Source organism: Physella acuta, unplaced genomic scaffold (genome assembly GCF_028476545.2).
Source record: "Physella acuta isolate Inbredline_101_S28 unplaced genomic scaffold, ASM2847654v3 ptg002290l, whole genome shotgun sequence".
Taxonomy (NCBI): Eukaryota; Metazoa; Mollusca; class Gastropoda; family Physidae; genus Physella; species Physella acuta.
Genome location: NW_026733788.1, coordinates 53,270 through 69,067, shown reverse-complemented (window position 1 = coordinate 69,067; position 15,798 = coordinate 53,270). Strand labels below are relative to the sequence as shown.

Sequence of the window (15,798 nt, the reverse complement as noted above, 5' to 3'; positions counted from 1 at the left end):
TCGTTAAGTATATTTTTGAGGTTGGTGTGTGTTCAGGAGGAACAAAAGAAACAACCACACAAAATAAAGTAACACTAACAACAGCAATGATGTAATAATTTATTTACTTGACAAGAATTTGACTAGAATTGTTCCAGATCACTTTTCTTTTTTTAATATATTTAAATGCAAAATTCAACTGAGTTCTTCACTATGTAAATATCAGATGTGACTTCTGTTTTGGCTTCAATAATGTTTAATTTTTACACCATCTGCAAAATTTGAGATTTTTGTTTCTAAAAAAAATAAACCTACAAGGGGTGTTGGGTAGGTGTGTGAAAAGTCACAAAAGCAATGTCGATGTATATTCAAAACCATCAGTAAAACAGAATGTATGAGGGGAATGTACATACTGGTAACATGAGAGTAAATTCCACAGGTGATAAAAAACTATAGTCAGGCACTTTTTATTTACATTGATATCATATTCATCCTTAATACTTTCTTACGGAGACAAAATATACCTATGGCTAACCAAAAAAAACAGGTATTTGTAATTACTTGATAAGTATGTCCAATCATAAATATTTTTGTATAACATGATATGCAGCGCAAGCTAACTATTTTGGTTTGGAATGTTTTAAAAAGGTGTTAAAATTCTTCAATATGAAAGTTGTAATATCAATTCGTCAACTTTCCATTTGTCACGTTAATGAAATATGACAACCCCATTCTTATGGAAATAATGATAATGTGCAAAAAATGGGTGCAATTTTTATGTTCTCAAGAATTCCATACATCTACATTGAAGTATTGAAGGCTATTTTAAATTACACAAGTCTGAAAATACCTTCTACAAACTGTGCAAAGGCTTTTTGTTTTCAAAATTAGACTAATTAATACATAAACATTTTTCCACCTTCAGCAGTGAAAAATGAAACACTTCTATTTCATAAAATAATACTTTTTGCTTACAATATTAATAAATAAACTCAATTAATCATTTTTTACCGATTAATTTTTAAGTTAAAATATTCATAAAATAAATTGTTATACAAAAATGCTGAATGGCATGAACTGGCAAGTCAATGATAATTAAAAAAACAATAAATCAAACTTATCAGTAGCTGAGCATTGTGTTGCAACAACAGGAAGACTAGAGGAAGAATGAAAATGTTTCCTCCTTTAGAGCTTGTCAACCACAATGTTTATAACATTTTACAACAAGAGGAAAAAAAATCTGGCCTAAAAAAACCTTCATTCACCTACAATGACCCTCCACAGATAAAACAATTGTGTCTGAAAAACCATAATTGCAACTGTTGGAGAAGTTGGTTTGGAACTAAGAAAGTTAGCCTTATATTCTAATAATATATAGTTCATTTATAAAGTCTGAAAGAATTTCCTATAAAATAATGTAAACTTTTTAAAAAATTATTTGAAAAATCAAAAGCATTATATTAAAAGTGACACTGTTTTATTTACAAATGCAAAAACAAAAAGTTAAAAATTTCATAAGTAACACTAATGCAACTATTAACATATTTCCTGGTTCACAAAAGAACTTTTCAAGCATGCTATTTGCTAATTAAGTTACCATGTTATAGACAATCCTTTTTTTTTTTTTAAAAACTACATTAAGTGAACTTAATTCTAAGACTAGTAGAAATAATAGCATTTTTAAAATTGACAAATAAAAAAATAGAACAAAAAAAAAGTGTGTAAACTACAAGGCCTTTAGTAAAATGATACTGCAAACTACTCCCCCACATGGTACAAACAGGATAAAATGACATTTTTATAACAAGGGTGGGCTCACAGGTTCTTGTATTCAATCGTGCCAATACTGTTTGAGTGAATGACCAAAGTCTATTTTACATTATGTATTGGCTAGGTTAAGTAACAAAACAAAAAAATTTTGCTGTCAAATACCAAAATTATAATTTTCCTTTTCTGTATCTATTAACTACAATGTCATTGTATATTATTTTCTACAAAGTTCCTAGTGTGAAATAGAAACTGGTGATAGATAAATTTACCTATAATAACAAAAACTGAATTGGATATTTTTAAAAGCAGGTAAGAATTAAGGCATTTGAGAGCTTAAAATGCACAAGACAACAGAGGTGCTAGAATTATTTCCCTTACGTAAAAGAAATGTTTTATGAAAAGAAAATTTGAAACATAAAATAAAGAAGCTTGCATTAACAGAATGGCATAAAATAAAATGAGTAAAGTCAGTGACTAGCATATAACCCTGTTACAGGGACAAATTTATTGTAAAATAAATCCAAAACATAACCATTAACATTAAGGAGATTATTTCAAAGTGTGCAGATGCAAGTGTACAAATATAGGATAAAACAGTTGAAATGTTAAACTGGGAATGAGTGAGTTATCTTTCTTGAAAATATTAAACATTATTTAATAAACATTTTAGTAAATAGGTGAACAATACTTTAAATAGTTAAATAAATATATGAATTTAACATTAAGCAGCATGATTATCTACAGAATAAATACTTTTAAAGTGAGAAATTGAAGTCAACAAAGCATCAAAAAATGTAGGATCCCAAATGCTGAACAGCCCCTGAGACCAGTGTCAACAATGATACACAAATATTCCTTCACAAAGGAAATAAGTTATTTAATGCATGGCAAAATACTAAAAAAGTATCTTTAAGTGCCTTCTAAATTACACATTTTTAAAAATAATTTCTTTTTTTTTTTAAAGATGTGTGCCAACACAACTTGTTAAAACTGTACAACAACATTTTAAGAATTTTAAAATCTTTCATTTTACCATTGTGTAAAAAAATCAAGATGCCATAACTATCAAACAGCTAATTGTAGATAAATCAAGATTTTAAATATACCAGATACTACAAGGCAGTTGATTTTCCCAGGCTTCTTGTTGCGTGGAAATTTAGAAGATGGTGTCAGTTTTCTACACTAGCATCAAGACGGCTCAGCATTGTCTTGCTCATTTGTTTCATTTGAATCCTTATCCATCAATTTTCTTCTCTTGGCATAGTACTCTACACGTTCTTCAAGGCTTTCTATAAATGAACAAGTTTATAGAAATTATTTGGGTGATAAATAAGTAACAAATGAAAAGGTAACAAATGAAAAGGAACAAAAAAAAAAGTATTATCTTAATGCGTAAGAAGATTGTGTGGTACCAGTACACAACACTATGTGAAAATATTTAATTTTAATTCAGATGAAATTTGAAATCTTAAATTTTAGTTTCTTTGATTTAAACAAGTATAGACTCTTTTTACTTCTGGAATTGATGAGTAAATAACTCATCACTTTAGTGATTTATATAAAACAATTTTTAAATGTTGACAATAATACAGCATATTGACAAAATGTATATTAAAAGTAGATCAATATGCTGCACATACCACACATCTGCCTTTTGAACAGTGGCTTATAAACCCGTGGCTTGTTGCCAGGTATCATCCACTCAGACTGCTGAAGTAGAGGCGCACTTAATTCATTCCATGGGGCGATGTCTGACTCTGCCATTTAGGAAACAAAAACAACAATCTCAATGTCTCATACAATATACATTATATTTTATATGTGATGGGAATAATAACTATGTTAACTAAAAAAATGTTAGACACCTAAGAACTCTGGGCTAATATAATTGGGTAAATAGTAAAAAGTAGTCTTAAGACTTAAAAAATAAAACCTTAATAATAATTCACCTGTTTCCACCTTAGCCACATCCAGTTCCTCAAGCATTCTTTTAATCATCGTAGCCCTGATTTAATAAATAAATAAATCATTCATAAATAAAACATGAAGTGTTTTTTAAGCCTAGAATTTTTTTTCCAAATTCATAAAGTAAAAAATCCACACACAAAAAAAAGTGGGTGAGGGATGATCATGACTTACTTTATGGTGTGCTGCGCCCACATCTGTTGCAAATGGCGAATATTATCCTCATGCCAATCTGGGGATTAAATATAAAATATGTGAACCAAAACAGTTTGATAAAATTACATATTGCTGTAATGAATGTTTCAATTTTCAATTCTATGTATTTATCTAATTATTTTATTTGAACTCAATTGTAAAGAAAAAAAATCTGAAATCTTGACAATAACTTTTTTTTAAATTGCCTATTGATAAAACAAAAACATCTCTTTCACTACAGCAGCATCAACAGTATTTTACTACAGATATAGCCTACCTGCTTCAAAGATCCATTCCAAATCATCACCAAAGTCACAATCAAACAACACCAGAGGCAGTTCTAAAAGAATTGTTTCAGTAAAAGTTAACCAAAATCACATTTTTACTACCTAAAATTTCAATTGTTATATAGATATGTCCAGAAGAAATTATCTAAGCAGAAAATAAAGGTTATTTGCTGAATACAGTCAACTTGTTTAGCACTGCAATAAAAGAATTCGTTCAAAATAATTTAGTTTACCTGATGCCATGGTGTACTGTGGCTTGCGCGGGTTCTTCTCAACATTCAGGAGTTCTCCCAGTATCTGGTATGGGAAATATATTTTAAGTTAAAAAAAGTTTTCTTCCTGACCTTTGCTTACAAACAAGTAGCTACAGTTTAGGAAGGGTATAACATAATCTAAGGAGACTGAGGAAAATGTTGACAACAGATAGATACTTACAGTAACATCTTCCTTGCCCTGACCAATCAAGAAGAGAACTGAAACAATACACCTGATCTGATGCCACAGAAAAGCTTGACCAACAACTGTTAACTCACACATGGTGTAACCATGCTCTCTGGTAATAAAAAAAAAACTAGCATAAAACTTTGTGTGGAATACATATAAATGTTAATACATGGTGTTACAGTGTTCTCTGTTACTGTTAATAAAAAAAACTAGTATAAAGCCTTGTATGCTATACATACATAAGTTAACACAAACACAATATTAAAAAAAAGTTTGTTATTGTTATACTGATGGCACGTACAATTCCTTTAATACTGTGACATCTGCTCTAAGAATCTTCCTTGTAAAGTTGACCACGCCATTGCCAACATCCATTTTACAAAGATTCCTGAAGTCATGCTCGCCAATCAATTTAGTGGCTGCCTCGTTCATTTTCTGGGGATGTTTTTTTTAAAATTAAAACATTTCGTACAAGTGACTAGAATAAAGCTCAAAAAATAGACATTCTACAAGTTTATTATAAATATTAAAAAACTCCTTTTACCTGAATATCAAGATTCCCCTTGGGAAAATAATACTTGTAGGTACGCTTTTTACAGCTGAATCTGATAAACAGAAACATAAGAAATTCACTTTAGTAATCAAAGAATTAAATTATAAAAATTCAAGATGTTTTTTTATTTTGTAACATAGGAAAGCAGAGATATAAAAAAAAACACAAAGGGTTAGAACAATCAACCATTAAATTATGGTTTACATTTACTTTTTTTATAAAATAAAAATATAAATGAATAAAACTTAATGCTGAAAGACGTACCTGGCACTAAAAGCAGGATCTACCGGAGCCCAGGCCAAGACCCTGATTTCTGGTGGCAATACTTTATTCAATATGTAGACAAAACGAATCTCTGTACTGTGGTCACCTGGAAAATATGGAAATGTTACAACATAAAAATTAATTTTTCAAGTTGGCTTCAGTGAAAGCAATAAATAAAATAAACGAGTTTTATATACTTTACTATGATATCAATGTATACCTGGCCTAGTGTCAGCAGTTCCACCTTCACGAACTTTGACCCCAACACCAGAGAGAAGGTTGGTCCTCACATCCAGGGATATTACCTGTTAACAATCAAAAGAAAACACAAAGTTTTTTAATATGTTTCGATAGTTTTTCTTTTTAAAAGTATCTAGTTATTCAATATTTTCTGAAAACACCAGGTTTAACAAGCTCCTAGTTACTAAAATGTAAAGCTATAAATAAAGAAAATGTATCACCTGTCCCAAAGCACTAACACCTTTGTCTGTACGGCCACAACGGTGGTAACTCGACGTCTCCCTGTTTTGTTTTAACACATACCAAAAACGTACATTTTACAATTCATTTACTGGGACAGTAACATCTTATTACCTAGATTCTAAAACACACCAAAAAAAAGGCACTAAAATGTCTAATATGAATTAAATTTCAGAATAATTCCAAGAAATCCTGAAATTTCAGGAATATGCAGGAACCCTAAATTAAAGTTCTTAATTACATTCAATAATCAATATAACACAGACTTAGTCATTTAAGCAAACATAATTTTTTTTACTTATATGAAAATTTAAAGAATGTTGCCCTACCTAGATTCTATGAGTCGAGTTTTCAACAAAGCTTCAAATAAGGCAGACTCAATTGTTTTATCTGTATCTTCCTGAACAACAAATCCATTGTAATCCCAGCCCAGGTAGGCAATTTTTAAAGCTATGTGACGTGTATTGTATCTGTAAATGGAAAATAAAAGTTTTTTGAAACAACTTAAATTATCATTATATAATATACTGTACAAAAAATGCATCAAGTAAAAACAATTTAGATTCAGAGCTAAGATACACTATTTGTAATACTAGATAACTCCATCTGCTACATAAAATAACTTAGAGCCCTACATACCTTGTGAAATCAAATTCTCTCTGCTGTTTGCGTCGTCCTTGGCCTTCAGTTTTGGAGCCATCCTGTTTGAGGACGATGTTCCTGAGCTGTGTGACATGAGCTTCCAACTGTTGCACTCTGTTCACAAGATCCTGGAGATAGAAAAATATCATTGGCAAAGGTAAAAACTGTATCAAATATTTTTTATTAACCACAAATCACCGCTTTCTGTCCTGGTTATGACATTAACAGAGCATGAAAATATCAGCTCAATTTATATATATAATTTGTATAATCACTGATTTCAGTGTTGAATACTTATTTTTCTAACAGGTACAAACTTCAGCACTATTCTTTATTAAAATAATTTCTATAGTATTATTCATAGTTAATGCATGTCAACCTGTAATTAATTATACAGTAATATGCAAATACATTAAATGACGTAACGAAAAGTTTGTTCAATATGGGACTATGGAATACATAAACAATCACATTAAAACTGAACAACCAAGTGTATCATATGAACTGTTGGTTTACATGCTGGGGGTAGCATGCCTGGGGTGCCATGCAGGTTTTAATTCTAAAGAACAAAAAAATCTACCTCATTCCCACAGCAAAAAGAACAAGGCTACCATGCAGGCATGCAACTCACCTATTGTTATAGTTTTATTCTTTTTTTTAATGTATTTTTTTTTTACATTTTACATAGCAAGCAGCTGACTTAATTGAAATAAATAATCTACAAATACTTAACAGGTAAAACAAAAAGTTCTAGAGGAACAAACCACCAATCCATAAGTGACTTTGTTAGGGCAAGCAAATGATGAATGATACAAGATAAAAGACAACCACTTCCTAAAATCTTTTCATCAGACTCCACTGTATGTTAGTGGTTAAAATATTCATAATTTTAATACTTTTATGTTTCTAGATTAACTCTTTTATTCATAAATTACTACTATTTAAACCGGCTAATTACTAATTATTTTTCATAAACTGTCTTTTAAATAGCATTTTGATATACAATTTTTTTTAATAAAGTAAATATAAAGATTCCTTCATTCAAAGAGTGAACATGTTACATGCTGTTGTCGTGAGCATGCAGGCAAAATTCTCAAGTCAAACAGTCTGGCAGTAAAGGCATTTTGCTCCATGCACATACCAAAAAAACTCGTGTGTGGAGTAGTGATTCTGCATGCAGGGTTATCCATTACCAAAACAATTAACTGACTGACTACACACTAAGCAGCGGTTTTACTTTTTTAAAAAATAAAAACTGTTAGAATAAATCTTTAAAAAAAACAGCTTAATTTTATTCACATTATATAATTAGTAGTGCTTATATTAAATGTGCAAAATACATTCAATGTACACTTTTTAAAAATTAGCTTTTAAGATCAGATGTATTTAGTTTGTAATAGAACCGCTAACTGCTCATAAGTAACAGTACCTATGACTGAAGTGCAATGCAACACAAAGTTAATGAGTTAGAGGGATGAGTCCACAACCAGCAGTGGGGTAAAGAAGAAAAAAACAAAAAAGAAAAATCAAGATGCACCATAAAACCAAGATGGGAGGGGGGCACAATGGCTCTAGTGTCCTCTACCTTGTCTAGATTATCTTCAACGTGCACTTCTTCATTTTCTGTTACTTCCGTCTTAACTTTCACATCAGCGGATGGGGAGCCAGCCCCAGGGTAGGCTGTGATGGTATTGTCTGTTGTCGAAGCAGTTTGATGAGGGAGCTGGAATGGCTTTAGGCTTCTGAAATTACCTTTAATGTACCGGCTGGTGGGAGGCTTTTGAGATGGAAACATGAGCGAGCTTTTAGGAGACGCGGACGATGGAATGGAGTTGAAGTTACACTTGGGTGAGCCTGAGGTGGAACCTTCAGAAGAATCTGGAATGTTGGAGAACTGACTTCTGTTTTTGTTTATCTTATTCAAGAGATGGTCTGAGAGGTGTTTCCCACCAAGGAAAAATGATGTTTTGTCAAGAGAGCTGTGCCCGTTCCTGGAAAGACCAGTTGAGTAGTTAGTTTCAGGTGCTGATGTTGTGGGGCAGAAAGACAAATCTCTGGGGCCGTTCTCTTCTTTTATCTTGGGTGTCGACAGGTCCATGACGTCCGTGACAGGGGTGTTAGGGCTGTGGCCGTTATCACCAGTGGGAGGAGAGGAAGACGACGGAATGACTCCAAATCTTGGAATGATAGAAGGTGGAAGAAGACCATTCATAATTTCTGGTACCATGAGGTCAGAAGGTGATCGGTCGTGCTTGATGGAAAGACTTAGGGGTGAAGGCTGGCCCCTGGCCAGGCCATTTCCATTGGACATGGCAACGGCAGCAGCAGCGTTCCTGGCCACGGTCATCAGGTAGGACTCAGGGAACAAGGGAACATTGAGGGGACAGTGGGCCTGGGAGAGTAAAATTGAGTGTGGAGGGGAGGAGCTGGACGTGACAAAAGAGGCACCGTTTTGGCTGACCGACATCATAGAGTTTGTATCCGCAAGAGGCGAGGCTCGCATCAAAGGACTAAAGCTACCCTCCTCGCCATCGCTGCTTTTATTCTCATAATCAGCCAACATTTTGTCCATGTCATTAGGGGGATCCCCATCTTCGATGTAACAGTTATGGCTTCCAAGTATTTCAACAAACCAGTGATCAACGAATCCCAAGCGCATCGTCAGCTTGACTCTGAAGCTACACTTGTGGCCACGGACTTTGATTTTATCACACCCTGTAGAAAATAATTATTAGCACTTTAAATAACTGATCAGCACTAAATGTAATCAAAACTAGTAATGCTTATTTTTAATAAATCATTATTTAATAATATTCATAATCACTTTAATATTAAAAAAAAGTGTATAACTGGTAAAGTAGAATAGATAAAAGTGTCTCACCTGAAATACAAGAGCCATATCCACCACACGCCCGCTTGCATCCTCCTGTGCCGCTACAATACAATGTCTCCCTTGCAACAACAATTTGGCGCACATTTCTAGCTCTGCCTGCGCGCACACTACCATTTTCCAACACCATCTTCCCAAACTCTGTCAGTGTGAACCTATCATCCAAGAAACTGACTCCTTTATGAACATCCACATAGATCTTATGCACCTCCCTTCCTTTACGCAGCATACTGGCCTGTCTGTATATCTCCACACCATAGAGGTATTTCCGAAGCTCACCACAGCATACTTTAACACCTTTGAACTTTTTAGTATTGACCACACTTGAGCCATTTGCTGCTGTACTAGAAGGCGCAGCATCACCATTTAATATCTCAACTTTCACCTCAGCCATGTTTGAGAAAGCCCGTTTTGATAAGTACAATTAGTATCAACAAGGTAAGTCTACAACTGGAGACACATTTACTTCAAGCTCATTGCACAAAAATACTACACAACTCAAAATAGATTAATGTTAGTCAGAGGGGAAACAGTCATCACTGCACACAGGTTTTTTAAAAACTGATTTTAGTTTCTTATCACATCCACGAAACAAAAAATGCTTTGCTAAAATCACAGAACAGCTTTAAAAAAATATCAAACTATAACAAGCCATCCAATGATTACAGTCCATGGCCAATGTTTGAATTATTTCTTGCATTGAAGTTTTAAAAGGTTAGTCCATCTTTCATCAAAATCACAGAAATCAAATGCTTTTCGGTATATAAATTGTTTACCAAGTTAGTTATGATCATGATGTTTTCTTAGCTTTGTTACTATCCATAGTTTGGGTTATTTTTAAATTATTAACAATCCTTGCAAACAGCTGTAGAGGAATACATTAATAATTTTCTAACAACACAAATTGAGAATTACCAGAAAAAAATAACAGGTACATAAGTGAGAAGAGATGTTAACACCTTTGCTGAGAGTTCATTCCTCTTGAAAAACTTTCTTCATCTTATAAATTTTAAATTCTCCTCTTAATATAAAAACCAGTTAGATTTACTACTTTCATTTTTTTTTACACACAGCAAAGGGGTTAACAATAGAAAAACTAAAAAGATCTAAACAGATGCTCTTAAAAACATGAAGACTAGCATAAAAATATTGTAAGATGAAAACTTAAAATCCCTGCTTGTACCCTAAATAAGTTTTTCTACAATAGTTATCTCTGATACAGCCAGCAGTAATGAATACGCCTACCCAACAATACCAGCTACCTTCATACATCTACCTTCCCTTTGTCCTCTCCCAGTGTCCTGTTGACACAATCGTAAAGATAAACACTACCAATGGCTTTTCTAATCAACTCTGACAAAATGGAATTCATTCACCAGAGCCCATGTTTATCCATATGTAAAGTAAGTAAAACATTGAGAAAACAAATGTATCCTGAACAAGCTTGTTCTCTGCTATAAATTCCTTAGGAACTTGGTGTTTAACAGGGAGAAACTGAAGTAAGGCAAGAAAAAAATTTACAGCTAACACCTCCTGAGGCTTTGTTAATTTCCAACAATTAACAACTAGTAAACTGGTAACTTAATTTTGATGAATAAAACAATTAGAAAAAGGATTTTAAAATTGTCTTACAAACTTACATGTTCCTGGGAATATAACATTTTTTTTATACTTTAAAAAGCCATTTAATAATGCACACTCAAGAAGTAATTCTTCAAATCTATATCACTATAACACTTAGAATACACAACAGGTGATCTCATTCCCAAGTCCACAAGAAAGCAAGTATCACTCATTATTATCAGAACCATCGTTAAGACTAATCAGGTCATACCCAGAGGTAGATTGGGTGGCATTCAAACAGCTGTGTGTGGAAATAGACCAGGTGTTTATCTGGTATCTACAGACCGGCCTCTTTGTTTTAGTTTATCTGTGTGTAAAAGACACATGTAACACTGACACCCTTCAGGGTGATGATTGACTTGTTTTACAGTTATTGTGTAAACAGGGGGGAATTACCCAGTCAAGGGGAGAGAAGGGGGATGGATAGTGAATTAATTAATAACCAGACAACAGTAACTTTAAAAAAATGTTTTAAATGATTATTCATTTTTCAAACAAGATCTGTATTTGGCTTAACTATAACTTAACCATATGTGGCTTAACCATAACATATTGATAATCACATTGACAGTGATCAGAAACTGGTTCAATACTGTGGCGCGGCTAAATCAAGAGAGTCCTTAAGAAGTAGACTGTATTGAATTTAAAAGTGATCTGTTGCTGTTACCATTGAATGATGTGATTTACATAGCTTAAAACAATGAATTTGTTTTTATAGTAGCAACAGGAGGAAGCTAAATGTAAATGCAAAAACTACCAAAAATGGTTATGGTAAATTGTAGACAATTGCATTAGCATATTCCAGACAAGTTCAAGCAAGCCTTGAAAGTAAAATGTTTTAAAAGCAAACAGAAGACTAGCTTTAACAGGGAAAAAAAGTCCATGTATCCCAATGCAAACCATATAAACATAAAATGGTTAGAAAGCAAGTTACATTTAACTATTACAAATGGCATTAACTACTTTTATGGTTTGTCCACACAAAAAGAAAACTTGAAATTGATAAGATCAAAACAGTTTTAACGCACTGCAACTGATAAATACTGGTAAATAGTATACGAAAAATGCCAGCTAGGTGTATTGATGCTACCTTTTCCATAACCATAAAACCTAACTGTAAAACAAAAAATACATTTAGGTATTTAAAAACGGATTAAAGTCCTTTCAATGATTACTAAGTATCTAAGGGTTCATCTATAAAATTGTCATGCTTATTTCAACCATTTGTACACCCCCAGCTATTGACTATTGTTGTTTATTTCTATATTTGCAAGCAGGACATGTCAAAGCTATTTTTAGCAGGTACCTTCACCTTAATCATGATTTTTAAGAAAGGTATCAGCAAATAAAACTTTGCAACCATACAAGTAGGCCTACTTTTTTTAACGCCAAATTCTTTTCTACCAAAGTATTTTATTAACCTATTTGATATGGCAATCATTAAAATAAACCCAACTTAAAATTTGAGCATAAGGCTTAACTTTAATAGAAAATATGATTCTACAGTAGCACTCAACACAAACTGAACATAAACCTGACCAACTCATTGTTTAATTTTCAAAAAGTTATATGCATAAATTATAGCTATTATGATATAGGCCTAATAATTTGCTTTTATTAATTATATTTAAAGGTCAAGATAGGATAGACAATCACTGATACAACTATCACAAGCAATAATTATTATAATACGTTTTTAAGCTTTAGAAATTTAAATACACAAGTCCCAAAATTTAATAACATTGCCAGCATAATTTGACGATTAGACCTAAATTTCACAATTAGTTATAATTGAGATTTATTGTATATCCATTATCAAGCGCCCTTACAACTTTTATAACAGCAGTGCCTGATGTAGGCCTATATATATAAAAAATAAAGGATTTAACTACTAGTAAAAATGCTAGTAAGTCCTATAAGAATATTCACAAATAACAGTAATTTTGACCATACAAGCTATTAAAACTGTCATATTCTTTTTTTAAAGACCTTTCTAACTCCTTTTTTATACAGATTCTGTATTCCAGGTTTGCCTTTCTGGGTATAAAATGTTACTTTTTCATAAATTAAACTAATGAGTTTCAAACTGTCAGACAACCTGAGTCAGATTAAGGTATAATACTAGACTATATGCTTCTTATTAATTTGATAAAAATTATTGGACCTATCATAAATTTTAATTTTGTAATAGTTATTCTTTAAGCTAAATTAGATAGGCTAGACTTTTTTATTTTATAGACCTATATATATAACATATAGAATCTAGATGCTTAGGGACTATTCTCAGAAAAGGACTTGAATTCTAGGTCAGGACCTCTAGTAGACAAGGGTAGTTGATCTCTAGATTCTAGGTCCTAGGTCACCTCTCAAGTTAACTGGTAAGAATTGAACAAGTCCAGCATCAAAGAAATAAAACCAAGCACCAACGCTCCACTTAAAGATCTTAATCTAGACTAGATCACTACATACACAATTTTATAGATTTAGATCTACTATTACTGACACACTGCTCATGCTGTTAGTGTACATGTACAAGGTAGTACACAGAACACACAGCAGCAGGTGAGTACAGCAAAGTATTAGATCTAGATCTAGAATCTAGATCTAGATCTCGAAATAAGTATTGAGTCTAGATTCTAGGATGCTCTGGCTGCCTAGCAAATAGCTAGATTTTAGATCTAGATCTAGATTAGATCTAGAATCTAGCTAGATTCTCAGTCTTAAATACTTTTATTTAAGTTTTATTGCCACACAAACAAATTAACTCACAAGAAGAGACTTAACCAAGTGTCAAGTGACCAAGTCAGCTTCATTTTTGTTTTTGTAGAAAGCCTCAATGTTCAAAAATAAATGCATAGTGCATAGGTCTTAAATTCGCATTGTCCTAAAAAAAAATAAGTCTAGATCTAGATAGATTCTAAAAAAGAAAAAAAAGATTTTAAAATAAAAAGTAAATTTTTCCAGGAGAGAAAAAAAACAAGTCACCGGTTCACTAAAAAATATTTTTTTTCACGAGTCAGGCATGCCGCAGTCATGCAAATAGTCAAAAACGAATATCCAATGAAAGTATTAAATTGTGTACTAATTTAAAATAAACTCTATTTACTGTTCGCCACGTCTGCTGTTACTCACCTCCCTAGACATATGTTCAAAGGACTCGGGTATAGACTTTGTAGCAGCTGGTACACGATCGAAATTTCCGGGTGAAGCCATTTTGTTTTTGCCATGCCCCCTTTTTGCCACGCAGCGCCGTCTACAGCTTAGCCTACGGGGTGGGTGGATGCGTCCAACACCCGCTACTCGTAGCACTAACGATTGTTTAGCGCTGTCATTTACAAATCCAAACCTTAGGTTATGGACAGATTTTATTTATTCGACCACACTGAACTCTAAGATCAAGATTTCAATTTCTTTTAAGAAAAAAAAGCAATGTAGTTTAATTTGATTGAAAGTGAAATTCCTAAGCAACTTCCCAGAGTAGGTCAACCATCTACTCTTGTATGTTTATTAAAGCCTACATACTACTACATAGATCTATTACTAAATTTCTATATTCTAAATATACTATCCCAAATAAAACAAAATGGGGCTGTAGGCCCTACATTTCTAATTTTTACTAAAGGAATGCACCAGTTTCTATTGAACGAAATTATGTTTAGATCCATTACGTTAAATACACGGGCTGATAATAGGTCCACAGATTCAAACCCCTAGCTTCCATAACCGCAAAAAATATATATGTATATAGTATATATATGTATCAATATTGACTCTGAAAACGCCTTCCCAACATTTGAATGAAGAGTAAACGCCTAGCACATCACAGGTATGGGAAACTCCCAGTAACATATTGTGTGTAGGCAGTAGACTTAATGAGTGAACTAGATCTAGCTTTAAAAAAAAAAAAAACTGCTGTAATATAAAATATATTTATTGGGTCTAATAGCCTAATACTGAGAACAAAAACTACACACTACACTAACAGGCATGTAGGCCCTATAGCCGTGTTGCAAAATTATCATTTTTTAAACTTTAATACCAATATTGACAAAGAGTGGTCTGGTTTTTATTTGGGTTTTTTTTTTTTTTTACTTTTACGAATGTGTATGATTTTGTTTCATATTCAATAGTGTATTTAAAAAAAAAAAACAGTTGCATCAAAGTAAGCCTAAATCTATATGGAAGTTCAAGTAGAAATAATTGAAATATCCCACACAAGAATTATTTTCTCTGAATGTAAGGAAAATTTCAACGGACGGTGTCACCAGAATGAAGCCACGAAAAAGATATACATAGCACAGGCGCATTGTTTTAGCAGCCTTGTGTCGTCATCTACACACGGCAAAAGGACGGCACTGCCCTCGCTCTAGCCGCCTAGCACAAAGGCTAAGTGATAAGGAAAATAATTACACATTTACCCAGTGTAAATCAAAATGAGGTGGGTGGCGACCAGGGGAGGTAATAAGAAATCGACAGTTATTTCCCTTCCCAATGTTTATGTATTTAAAAAATATGTATTATTTACATCTAGAAATATTATATGTAACATAGTGATTCTTTTAAAATAAAGGCATTTATTATTTTAATCATTATGTGTATAATAAGTTTCTAAACATACATCTTGTATGAAAGTTTAAATTAAAGATTTAATACACGTTTACTTTAATTTGTTTCATATTCCTATACAATTTAATCAAGCAGGTCTA

General features: G+C 32.6%; 1 protein-coding gene across 4 annotated transcripts; it reads right to left on the bottom strand.

Annotated features, from left to right (window-relative positions):
* Window positions 1–92: 92 nt before the first annotated feature.
* LOC131932838 (uncharacterized) lies at window positions 93–15,438 on the bottom strand. Of its 4 annotated transcripts, XM_059289748.1 has the most exons (18): window positions 15,385–15,438; window positions 14,225–14,417; window positions 9,461–10,334; window positions 8,165–9,294; window positions 6,577–6,707; window positions 6,267–6,407; window positions 5,919–5,979; window positions 5,678–5,762; window positions 5,458–5,563; window positions 5,185–5,245; window positions 4,942–5,075; window positions 4,632–4,749; window positions 4,430–4,493; window positions 4,187–4,249; window positions 3,889–3,946; window positions 3,699–3,754; window positions 3,390–3,506; window positions 93–3,038 (listed from the first exon to the last, which is right to left on the bottom strand). In XM_059289748.1, the coding sequence occupies exons 3-18, from the start codon at window positions 9,861–9,863 to the stop codon at window positions 2,938–2,940; spliced, it is 2,829 nt and encodes a 942-aa protein (XP_059145731.1). In that variant the 5' UTR covers window positions 9,864–10,334; window positions 14,225–14,417; window positions 15,385–15,438; the 3' UTR covers window positions 93–2,937. The 4 variants fall into 4 exon arrangements, with proteins under 4 accessions (XP_059145731.1, XP_059145735.1, XP_059145733.1 ...); XM_059289752.1 differs by lacking the exon at window positions 15,385–15,438 and having other exon boundaries at window positions 14,199–14,308; XM_059289750.1 differs by lacking the exons at window positions 14,225–14,417; window positions 15,385–15,438 and adding an exon at window positions 11,102–11,503.
* Between the last annotated feature and the right edge of the window lie 360 nt (window positions 15,439–15,798).